Below are 12,967 nucleotides of genomic sequence, written 5' to 3'. Positions count from 1 at the left end.
GTGGGTGCTTCAGCCTCGTTGATGCAGGTTTGTGCGGCACGCCCACACAGCGTTTCACAACCCGGCGACCTGCAAGGGTTTACTACGTTGTTTACTGGCGCTCCGGCTGGCGGGCATTTTTGTTGCTGATTCGGGACTCCGTACCGGGTCCTCAATCCAGCGCTCCCTTGAATTTCTTACTCCCGCGCCAAGACTTTCTGCAGCAATTCGCTCCACGCTGCTTTAACCACACTGGGTTTTTATTGCTGGTCGTCAGAACCCACGAATACAAGTTTCTATGGCCAGGATCAGGACGGATCACTCGGGAGCTGCAGGAATTGCGTCCTCACAGCATGGCAGTTGGCCACACCCCCCCTTCCTTCTTGATCGTTATGCTCCTCTGGCTCCAGCTCTCTGCGTGTCAGGCGCTTTTCTAAGCAGCGAGCTGGTGGCAGATCTCTCTCCTTGGCTTGCTCCATCCTCTGGAACAGCCTCCTCCTTCCTCTCCTTCTTGAGCCGGATCTCCTGAAATTCCAGATGCTCCTCAAGCCTCTCCTCTACACCCCTTTCTTCCCCCTCTCACTTCTGTGCTAATACCGCACAGTCACAGAGTTTGGTGGCCTGGGTCCTTGTGTGTCCTTCTGGGTCCCGGCCTTCTGCCCATTCAGAACTTGCCTTCGGGCACCCACTGGCTTGTGTTCTCACAGGCCTGCACTTATTATTGGCAGGTGATCACTCTGTACCAGACAATCTCTGCCAGGCACTTAATGTGCACACAACTGACTCCTTGGCACTTCCCTCTGTCGAGGCACTTCTCTCTGTGGAACTCCTACCACTTATCCCATTCCATGTCCCTTCTCTCCTTCCCTGCACTTGCACGTTCTGAATGCTCACAAGGCCTGGTAGGACCGCCCCTTTTCTGTTCATCAGTTTATTGTATTTGCCTTTGTTCCCATGTTCCCTCCCCATTACCCTGTGGGCGGTTTCAAACACAATTTCTTGATGTATAAGCGCCATACAAATGCACAACAGAATAAATACATGTATATGTACATTCAAGGATTCTCATGGCAAATGCCTATTTATTTATCATTTTCATGAGACAATCTGGTAAAGCAATCTGCAAAATCCCCAATTTCACACAAACGTATAGTAAACATTCGAAGGGCGGAGATATCAAATAAAAATAAGTGTGATCACCACCCACTGGCTGCAGGGATAAATATTCTGAACCCAACCTTAATAGTGCAGCCTTACGTTATAGCCGCTCCCTTGATTTTGTTTTTATCACCGTCTTCAAATTGGAGGTCCTAGAGCCAAGACAAGCTCTTGGATATTCCATTGGGTCACAAACTCCTAAAGACCCAAGAGTGTTTTTCAAGTGTTAAATCCATTTAACACTGTAAACCCCATTAAATAATATAAAGTGTTTTGCAGCTTCAGTATAGATGGGCAGATCCTCTCTAGCTGGTTGCATTCAAAAGGGTGGATCAGTGCTGAACATGGCCTTGTGTGCCAGATGCTACATTTGTCTGTCCACCCCCCACCCCAATTAAAACGCTTCTTGGCATCATGCTCTGGTCCTCTCCCCATAAGGGATTAATCCCACAACCATGAAGAAAACTGGACTACAGTCTAGGACTTAAATAGTTGCTCTAGTTGGTTATTTATACTTAGATGGGAAGTACAGCATTGTCTTGTGGTAAAGATTGGAGGAGAGCTATATCTGACCCGCACTCACCCTGCTTTCTATTGCAGGTTCAGATATGTTTAATATGATTTGAGAATGTCTAATAAAGGGGCATGTCTAAGATGGGTAGACCTGACATGCAGGGTGAACGTGTTTAATATGTTACAGGAAATATGTGTGTGACTGCACAAAGACAGTGTGTTTACATTTTCTTAAGGTTGTCAGAAAGGTGGTTGATTCCAAAGATGAATGGTCAAACATTAATATCTGCAATGGTATCGTTGAGGGTCGTTCTACATATTCTCAGCCAGTTGAAGTGAAAGTGTTTGTGTTTCAGGGTGGTGGTATACAAGTGGAGCCATCAACTATTTGTGAAGGGAGTGAGTTAAATCAATGACCATGGTGATGGACTCTCTGGCACTGGAATTTGGAATCAGAAATGGTGAATAGGATTGCATGTGTTGCAAAATAAAACAGCTGCATAAAAATATATATATTCACTAACAAAAACATTGTTAAAGGGACGTTATGGTTAAGTTGCATTAGCCAAACATATGAAATTCAATGGAAAAAAACACGAAATTCGACAGTTATGTTAAGCTAGGCAACCATAGGTTGGTTTTTGTTTACACCTGTAGTCCAAATGGTACGTGGTGGTCCCAGAGGGTGCTGCTTGCAATTCTGCCTAACCATGTTTTTTCTAATTTCTTTTTTTTAAAGGTGCTTCCCTAGAAGCACTTTTTTTAGCGGTTTTCGTACGTAAATGTGTGTTTTCAACGTCTGCTCACATTCTTACAATAGGGTCTTCAGTGCAGTGTGTAGATTGTGAAACATTTCATTGCCACTGGTCGACAAAGACATGCCATTTGCCTTGAAAATGTGTATGTATCGCAAACCAATGTTCTCATTCTCACAGGAGATTATCCCAGCAGCACTCAAGAAATCACACATGCTTCTGTTGATGAGACCCCGTCCGACCTCTGGCTGGAGATGGGAATCATTGGAATACTTCCACACTAATACATGAGAAAAGCACCTTGGCAGTACGAAAAATGCGCTGCGCTGCTTTCATCATAATCTTCAGTTGACAGAACACTTGGGAACAAGGCATGTAACCCAAAAAGAAGGCTCCAAAGTGCACGATCACAACATGTACATTTGCCAAAGAGGCCACGCATCGACATTCTACAAGCAGTCCGCCGAAACAGCACGCTTCGACACTACACCACAAAGCGTCCACTCCGTCCAAACCGAAATTGCCAGACAAGTCTTCTTGGAGGGCATACACACACAGATCGTCCACAAAGCCATCATCCACTACGAAAACTGTGCGTCTTGCCGTGTTTTCCAACCGCAGTACACAAAGTAATGGAAAAAGTGAATGCCACCTTTTCCTGTGTGACACACACCCAGAGCACCTGATTGGCCTAAGGCCATAGTCCCATTCCAATTGGCCGCCATGGATAGAAGCTCAAAATGTGCCATGTGCCTTTCCCCAATGACCATGAGGACCGTGCCCCGGTGAAGCAGGAGGACTACTTTTCCCTATTGGTGCTCTTTCCTGTGCCGTACACCCTGAGCACCTGATTAGCCAAAGGCCATAGTCCCATTTCCATTGGTCAGCATGCTGAGAAGCGCAGAATGTGGCACATGCCTTTCTCCAAGCACCGCGAGGGCCATGCCCCAGTAATCAGGAGGAGTCCTTCTTCCTATTGACGCGCTTTCCTGTGACGCACCACCTGATAGAACAATAGAACAATCGCTACAGTCCCATTTCCATAGGCCGGCATTGTGAGAAGCTCCAAATGTGGTACGTGCAGGTCCCCAAGTACGTGGAGGGCCGGGCCCGAGTGAATCAGGAGTTCCTCTTTCTATTGCTGCACACCCTAAGCATATGATTGGACAATCCCCACAGTTCCATTTCCGTGGCCGCCACCCGCAAAATACCTGCATGTGGCTTTCATGCTGCGTGCGGGTGTGAAGGAATAACTTGCAAACTTGCAACCAGGGAAGGGGGGAGTACCTGGTAAGGGGCGGCTCTTAAAAGAGCCTGTTTTTTAAAAAAAAAAAAAAAAGCTTCTACAGAAACACCTTTTTCGGTTGTTATTAGCTTTTGTGTTTTCTTGTGCTCACATTACTACAGTAAACTCTTCACTGCATCCTGTAGACGAGCAAACAAAACTGCATTGCAAATGGGTGACAACAAAATGCCATTTTCTTGGGAGAGGTGGGTGGCCGGGTAAACAATATCAACCTGGGTAGGGGATTTGGTGTTCCATCGTAGATGTATAAAAGTTTTTTTTTTCTTTTCTTTTTTGATGTGCGTGCGTGCGTGCGAGCAACCTTTTTTGTATTTTCTTTTTTTATATGCGTTTCTGTTTGCCTCTCCTCACATTTTTACCACATTCTGGTCAATGCTTCTTGCACAGTGTAAAAGAAAACAGCATTGCCAATGGCCCTGAAATAAATGCCATTTCTATGGAACCACTGCATATTTTGCAACCTCATGATCTCATAGTGGGTGGAGAACATGCCAGCAGTCTGCATAAATTCACGCATACTTCTGTTTATAGCACACCTTCCGACCTCTGGCTGGGGACAAATTACACCGTCATGGACCATACTCCGCTTCGTGTTATGCATCAGAAAACAACCTTGGCAGTAGGAAAAATATGCATCACTGCGGTCAGCAACCGCTTCAGGTGACAGATTAATCTTCCATACGACATGTAACCCAAATGTAGACTTCCATAGTGCATCGTGACAAAGTCAACGTTCGTGACGGACGCCACATATCTGCAAAGGCGAACCATCCCGCCGAAACTGCAGTCACCCTGACAGGCCCAGAAAGCGTCCACTACCTTCCAACCCGAAATTACCAGCAACGCCTCTTTGCACAAAACACCTGTGCAGATGGCGCAAACACTTGTGCAGATGGCGCACAAAGGTATCACCGATGATAAGCACTGTGCGTCTCTCCATTTCGACCACCCTCACGACTCCGTATTGGGACGAAATGATACCGCCCCTTCTCCAGCATGGGGTCTGGCATGGATTCACATGCTCATGAATATTCCCCGTCGTCAGGCTGGGAATCCTCGGTAAAGAAAAAACCAGTATCAGTTTCTTTTCTGATCTGTCTTTTGTAGTAATAACCAATCACTGGTCTCTGCGTCATACTGACCACAGCCAATGACTGCCCTCTACCTAAGCACCGCCTCTGGCAGCCATCTTCAGATTTTTACCGCACGTTCATGTGTTGGGATCCTCGTGCTATTGCTCTCGAGCGTTAGTGCTATTTTTTCACGTTTTTTCTCAAAAACTTCGTTTTTTCGGTCAAAAGAGCCTCAAGCTCCACCGACTCTCCATCCGATCAACGGGGACCCGTTTCGGATTCGTCTGCGCCCCTCAAGGGTGAAGATTTCGTCGAGCTACGCTTTTGGAGGACTCCAGAAGTTTCTCAGGCCCGGTCATGGCCCAGGAGAAGGGAAGCTCGACGCCCGGAAAGCTGTTCAGGGTCTGCCCTGGATGCCAGCTGCAGAACGTCTTCAAGGAGGACGAACACTCTTTTTGTCTTTACTGCCTACATGAGGACAAGACGCACGTGGAGAAGAACTGTGCGTTTTGCGGCAACATGTCGGAGCGGACCATGAAGGACCGCCATCAACGTCTCGCCAACTGGCTAGAAGGGAAGAGCCCGTCCGGCGAGAAGAAGAGGAAGAATTCCGAGCGGTCTTCTAAGACCTTTGAGGACGCCCCGGCGACGGGGGTCCAACATAAGGCCAAGCACCGCGAGTCCGCTGGCACCGGGAGCGCCGAACGGTCGGGCTCTACGGGCGCCAGGCAGGGCGCACCCTCCCCGGCACCATCAACCACGAGCCAACGCTCTGGGTCGGGTAAGAGGAAGGCCGAGCACCCAGCGAAGCTCCTGGAGAGGCCCCGGTCGAGCTCGAAGGCGGAGGGGGAGCGAGGCAGTGTCCCCCCCCTCAAGGATAAGGCAGTGAGCGCACCTAAGGTGGTGAAGGCCTTAATCCATCCGGCCAAGCCCTCTATCGAAACTGTCGTGGCGGCCCTGGCTCAGCCTGTGGAGGCTACACCAGTGGTGGCGACCTCAGGGCTCAGAGTCTCCCTGCCACCTCGGAGGGAGTCCTCTTTTGTGCCCATCGATAGGACCCCCGTGAAATCCCCCGTGGGGAAGAAAAAGGGGGGGCAGGGCGTCGTCGTAGATTCGGCCTCAACCTTGGAGGAGGAGCTGGTCGAGGTCTTAAGCCACGGCCTCGGCGTGGAAGAAGACCGGCCCGTCGGGATGGATCCCGACGCAGGGGACGACGACATCGTCGAGGGTACCGACGGGGCCCCTGATCGCCCGTCGGATTCCCCTCTGCCAGCGCCGCAAGACAACTCGGCGGCCATTTTGTTGGCTATACAGTCCTTATGCTCAGAGATAAGGACGAGACTACCGTTGCCGACGGAACCTCTCCCGTCGGGGGACCCAGAACCGGGACCTTCTGGTGTTCCCCCTACCAAGAGAAGAAGGATCCACCCTCCACCTCCTTTTCAGCCGTCGCGCCCCTTCCAGCCCTCCTCCCCGTCCACCCGAGGGGATGATACGGGGACTGACACGGCAGCGACGGGTACGGACGACGAGGTTTACGACGAGGATTTACCGTCGTCGCCTCCCACCAGGGCTTCTCCGCCCGACGAGATTGGATCGTTCCACTCTATGATCGCCAGGGCATCCGAGCTTTTCCAACTCTGCCCTGAGGAGAAGGAAGGTTTCCTTTATCAGCGGCGCGAGGCCAAGAGGAAGACGGTCCTCGCGGTGCCTCTATTGGACGACATTTGGGATGAGGGCCTCACCCTCCTCAAGAACCCTTCCACGACGCCAGCTAGAAGAGACCGGTACGAGAAAAAGTACCGGGTCCCGGACACGGCCCCCCTGTGCCTCTGGGCGCAGCCTACCCCGGACTCCGTCGTCTCCGCGGCGGCCAGGAAAAAAGCGGGGGGGGGTGCGGCCTCCACATCGACTTCCCCACCGGACGGCGAGGGAAAGAAATTGGACGCTATGGGACGCAGAGTCATCTCGTCTGCAGCGACGACGATTAAAGCTGCCAACGCCTTGGCTATCGTGGCCCGATACGACAGGGAGCTCTGGTACAAACTGGCTCCCCTGCTGGACTTCTTGCCGGACGACAAGAGGGCAGAGGCCCTGGAGATCCTGCAGGAAGGTGAGGTGGCTTCGGGCCACGCCATTACCGTTGCGACGGACATCGCCGACACTGGGTTCCGCCAGTTGGGCAACGGCGTTTGCCTTAGGCGGCGTGGATGGCTCAAGGCTACGGACTTCCGTCAAGACGTTCAGACCAGAGTCCTGGACATGCCCTTCGATGGGAACAACCTGTTTGGGAAAACAGTGGACGATTCCCTTCAGGCCATTAAAGCGGACACCGAGACGGTCCGGGCCCTTGGAGTTCTGCAACAACGACGGACGCCCTTTCGGAGCAGCGGAGGCAAGGGCGCCTCCAAAGGTTCCGGCGGCGGTTTCTCCTCCTACCGTCAAGCAGCCCGCTCGTCGTCTCAGGAGGCCTACAGAGGACGAGGCAAGTCTGGCGGACCCCGCCGTCGTCGCCAAGGACAAGGCGCTAAAGCCTCGTCGAAGAAGGATTGAACCGGCCGGGGGGTCGGGCCCCCACCGAAGCACCCCGGTGGGAGGCCGGTTGGCGAGCTTCGTCAGCGTGTGGGAGTCCATCTCCACCGACCGTTGGGTGCTGGACTCCTTGGCCCGGGGCCACGCGCTCGAGTTTCAAAGAAAGTGTCCGCGCGTCCCCCCCGTGGCCAGGAAAGAATTTCACGTCCCTCAACTTATCCTGGAGGTGAAGGCGATGCTCAAGAAGGGCGCCATCGAACTCGTCCCAAAGAGGCGTCGGGGCTCTGGAGTCTACTCGAGATACTTCCTCGTGAAGAAGAAGACGGGGGGATGGCGCCCCATCCTGGACCTGCGACGTCTGAACAAGTTCATCAAGGCGCAAAAGTTCTGGATGGTCACCCTCCAGCACGTCCTGGGTCAGCTGGAGGAAGGAGACTTCCTGTCGTCGTTGGATTTGGACGATGCCTACTTCCATATTCCCATCTTGAAGGGGCACCGAAAATTCCTCAGGTTTGTGGTCCAGGGGCGTCATTACCAGTTCAAAGCCCTCCCCTTCGGTCTACGGTCGGCACCCATGGTGTTCACCAAGTGCCTCGCACCGGTGGCGGCTCAGCTGCGCCGCGAAGGGATCCACGTCTACCCCTACCTGGACGACTGGCTCATCCGAGCCAAGACAAGGGAGCTCGCCGTGGTTCACACGGCAAGGACCGTCCAACTTCTCACGGACCTGGGATTCTCCGTGAACTACGCCAAATCCCACCTGGTGCCCGCGCAAGACGCTCTGTTTCTGGGAGCGAGGCTCAACACAGTGTCCCTTCTGGCCTCCCCGTCGGAGGAGAGGACCAGGACCATCCTGGGCAAGGTGCAGCGGATGTTGGTGGCCGACGCGGCCAAGGTGAGGTCCATCAAGTCCCTCCTCGGAATGATGTCTTCCTGCATCTACCTCATTCCCATGTGCAGGCTCCGGATGCGCCCGTTGCAGGAGTTCCTGGACGCGCGCTGGATCCAAACGACGGGCAGCTTCGAGGAAAGGATCACACTCGACGAGAGTTTCCGACGAGCGATCCGGTCGTGGGGCACCCGCGCGCATCTGACGGCGGGCATGGACTTCCAGACCCCAGCCCACCAGGAGACAGTGACCACGGATGCCTCCCTGGAAGGGTGGGGAGCGCACACCGAAAATCTGCACGCAAGAGGCCTTTGGCTCCCGACGGAGAAATCCCTACATATCAACGTCCTGGAGCTCCGTGCAGTGTTTTGGGCCCTCAGGTCCTTCCTTCCGTCCCTCAAGGGCAAGGTGGTGAGGATCTTCACCGACAACACCACCACCATGTTTTACATCAGGAAACAGGGCGGAACCAGGTCCCCAGCACTGTCCAAGGAGGCGCAGGACCTGTGGCATTGGGCAGTCGCCCAAGGGATGTTTCTGGTGCCGTTTCATCTGGCAGGGATAAAAAACACCATCGCCGACTCACTCAGCAGGGAGCTGCGCTCGTGCCACGAGTGGGAACTACGGCAGGATCTAGTGGATCGCCTCTTCCGACGGTGGGGCACACCATCGACCTGTTCGCGACGGCGACGAACTCCAAGTGCCGGAGGTTTGCCAGCAGGTTTCCCCAGGCGAGGAGCATGGGCGATGCTTTCTCGTTCCCCTGGGAGGGCCTGTTCCTCTACGCGTTCCCTCCTTTGCCACTGCTGATACGGCTTGTCAACCAGCTCAAGAGGTCACGGTGCAGGATGATCCTCGTCGCACCTGCGTGGCCGAGGCAGATATGGTTCCCGGACCTTCTGGACTTGTCAGCGTCCCCGCCAATCAAGCTGCCGGTGGACGCGGATCTGCTCTCCAGGGAAGGAGGCGCCATCCTCCACCACGACCCGAAATCGCTGAACTTGCAGGCCTGGCTCCTGCAGCGCTAGAGTTTGGAGGATACGACATACCGGCCGACTGCAGAGAGGTTCTTGCAAAGGCCAGGGCGTCCTCGACTCTTAAATGCTACGGACACAAATGGAAGAGGTTCTCTGTCTGGTGCCACGCACAGAAGATTAACCGTCTACGGATTACGGCTCCCCAGGTACTGCCGTACCTGCTGACGCTGGCCAAAGCTGGACTGGCACACGCGTCCATCAAGATTCATCTTGCTGCGATCTCCCGATACACCAGAACCACGGGGCGGACGTCCTTGTGGTCTCATCGTCTGGTGAAAGAGTTCATGAAGGGACTGTTCAGATCGTTCCCGCCGGTGAAGGCTCCGGCCCCGGCGTGGGAGCTCAACGTGGTGCTGACCAAGCTCATGGGACCTCCGTTCGAGCCTCTGTACTCGGCCCCGTTGAAGTTTCTGTCGTGGAAAACAGCGTTTCTTGTGGCCATCACCTCTGCACGACGGGTGGGAGAGATCCAGGCCCTTTCCTGCAAGGCCCCGTACTTGACTTTTCACGACACGAGGGTAGTGCTCAGGACGCACCCCTCCTTCATGCCCAAGGTACCGTCGGACTTCCACCTCAACGAACCCTTGGTGTTGCCTGTATTCTTCCCGTCGCCTTCGTCGCCGGCTGAGAGGACTTTGCACTCGCTGGATGTGGCTAGAGCGCTGAAGTTCTACGTGGACCGCACGAAGTGTTTTCGGAAGACGTCACAACTCTTTGTGAACTTTGGACCTGTCAATCAGGGGAAGGCTCTCTCGAAGCCTTCCATTTCCAGATGGCTCTCCGGCTGTATCATGTACTGTCATCGGTTGGCAAACCGACCGCTGCCTGGCCGTCCGAGAGCCCATTCCACCAGAGCGATCGCAGCTACCACGGCGTTCCTTTCTGGTGTGCCCCTGCTGGACATATGCAGGGCTGCTACGTGGAGGTCGACGCACACCTTCACGAAGTTCTACTGCGTCGATCGGGATTCCAGGGAGGAGTCCAGGGTCGGCCAAGCAGTGCTGCGCAACCTGTTCGCCTGAGGTGAGCCTGGTGAGGAGGTAAGATGCTTAATGTTGAGTTTGATGCAATGCTTAATGTTGAGCCTTTGCCACCTCCCGTGGTTGTGCATGTGTGTACTGCTATGTATTCTTTATTCATGAGCATGTGAATCCATGCCAGACCCCATGCTGGAGAAGGAACAAGTTATTTACCTGTAACTGTTGTTCTCCAGCATGGGTCTGGCATGGATTCACATGCGAACCCTCCCGCCTACCCCTCTGCGGCTCTTCACTTGGTCATACTTCCACTTCACGTGCTTCCAAATCTGAAGATGGCTGCCAGAGGCGGTGCTTAGGTAGAGGGCAGTCATTGGCTGTGGTCAGTATGACGCAGAGACCAGTGATTGGTTATTACTACGAAAGACAGATCAGAAACAAAACTGATACTGGTTTTTTCTTTACCGAGGATTCCCAGCCTGACGACGGGGAATATTCATGAGCATGTGAATCCATGCCAGACCCATGCTGGAGAACAACAGTTACAGGTAAGTAACTTGTTCCTTCCCCAGAACCACACCCTAAACTCCTAATTGCCTATTTGCCACAATTCCATTTCTCTTTCCACCCTGCTCATAATGGCAGGATGTGGCACGAGCGCTTTCCCATCTACAGTGAGAGCCATGGCCCAGTAAAGCACAAACAATACTTCTTCCCTTTGCACAGTCATTTTTGCAGCACTCCCCCATTGGGTGCTGTCAAACTTTCAAACATGCATGCAGCAATCCCATACAAAACCTCTACATTGCACACTGTCATTTCTATACACCACTCCATATTTACAGTTAAGCACTCGTTCCATTTGATTGAAAAGCCCCTCCACCAGAAACTTCTGCTAAAGAATGCACGATTGCAGCATCCACAAAGATCCTAAGACGCACCCAGCACACCTTTTGGCCATGCGCACAACAGTGCAGCCCTTTCCACACCCACCACAACACTATACATCCAAGCAAGCGACCATGTGGGCACCTAACATTATGCACAAACGTAACATGCGTAGCGGCACCTCTACCCAACTCCCCCACACCATAAAACACCCATTCACAAAAACATGTCACACTTAGCAGAATCCACAATCATACCAGTGCCTGCACCACCCCTATGCACTGCCATTCACAAAGTATTGTGTTACGGGCAACCTATGCACAACAGCTTCACAACATTGGGCCTACTTAAATAAATCTGCATACAGCAGAGTAACCAACCCACATATAAGCTGCACTTCAAACATACCCACTTCCATACTCGCATTACGTACACACTGCACCCTGTGGCCACACTACAGAGCTTCTCACTGCACCATCTCCTGCCGCACTCCGAATACTGTAGCATGTTGCAACTATCACCACAACCATGGAACGCACAATACACGCTTTGCAACTCACTTGTGGTGCTGTAGCACGTTGACAATGGGCTCCACACCCAATTTCCAAAGATCACCACCCTGTGCCTCATGCACTGTCAAACCTGCATTGCTCCAGTGGGTGCACACATTCCCCACACTGTAATGCAACCATGCATGTCAGCATATCACCAACTACCAATATGCACATACGCACCACTGGCACCAGCACTCCTAACCATCCTCCACACCACAATGGAGATGCACAGCGTTACATGCAACAGTTACCATAATGTATAAACATTACACTGTCTCTGGCACCCCTATGCCCTTTCATTCACATACTATTGTCTTACCCACTTCCACTCCGAAAGTATTGTCACTGTAAACTTACCTACAAAATATTTACAACATTGCCCATACTGCAAGCGTTGTGCACACTATCCAAGCACAAGAGAATGCTGTATGTAAATGGCTCACCCTTTTTCCATAGTGCCTGTTTATTTTGTCAGTTTCAAATAATGCATAATTTTCTTTTTTTAGAGAATCTTCTAAAAGAGTAAGTTATGTGATTTCCTGTATGCTTGCTATGTTCAATGTTTGAGCGTGACGTTAAGTACAAACTTGGCATCCTAAATACTTTGTTCTCAATTCACTCTATTCTGACCCTATAATTTTTTGTATTCAATTAATGTTTTTCACTTTGATTTTTAATAAATGCATTTGCTAACCTTCATTCCTCTTGTGTTTCAGAAAACTATTGCTCAAGTTTTAGTCCACCTTCATAGGAATGACTATGTAGCGGCGGAGAAATGTGTCAGAGAATCCTACGGGTAAATACAAAAACATTCGCACAACAGCGACACTGTCTTAAAGTAACTCCCACAAATGATTTGGTCTTTTTCTGCTGTGAAAGTCAATCCTCCACTATTTTTTTAGTTATCTGACCTTTTGAAGAGTTTAATTCAAACAAAATATCAACCCCTTGGAAACTGAATACAGTAAATGCTTGGTCATCTTGTAAGAGTGTGGATTTAGCGGTGCCGGATAACTGAATGTTAATAACAGACAGCTGAAAAAACGAGCAGAAAGGCTGGAAATCAGACCTCCTTGGCCCTCTGCTCTGTTTAAGAACACTGTGTACCACTCGCAATCTTTCATCTGGGTTTGAAACTTTTTTATCCAGCATTTTATTAAGAAGAACTCTATTATCACTGGAAGTGGCTAGTACTTTTTAATAGAGTGTTCCAATGGTGTACCAAATAACAGAACTTCAACTGTAAGTAATTTGATGTGTGGGTATTTAGATTTATATAGGTAACTAGCAAAAGTAGACCGACATG

The 12,967-nt window shown here is 51.6% G+C and overlaps 1 protein-coding gene across 1 annotated transcript in view; it reads left to right on the top strand.

Annotated features, from left to right (window-relative positions):
• NAPG (NSF attachment protein gamma) overlaps nucleotides 1–12,967 on the top strand; it is a 307,511-nt gene that overhangs the window by 235,297 nt on the left and 59,247 nt on the right. The window contains exon 10 of the mRNA XM_069613376.1: nucleotides 12,378–12,457. Coding sequence (XP_069469477.1) covers nucleotides 12,378–12,457 — 80 coding nt within the window. The remainder of the gene's footprint in view (nucleotides 1–12,377; nucleotides 12,458–12,967) is intronic.

The sequence above is a fragment of the Ambystoma mexicanum genome, chromosome 5p, assembly GCF_040938575.1.
Source record: "Ambystoma mexicanum isolate Mex_15411 chromosome 5p, UKY_AmexF1_1, whole genome shotgun sequence".
In the NCBI taxonomy this organism is placed as follows: Eukaryota; Metazoa; Chordata; class Amphibia; order Caudata; family Ambystomatidae; genus Ambystoma; species Ambystoma mexicanum.
This window is presented reverse-complemented; position numbering and strand designations above follow the sequence as displayed.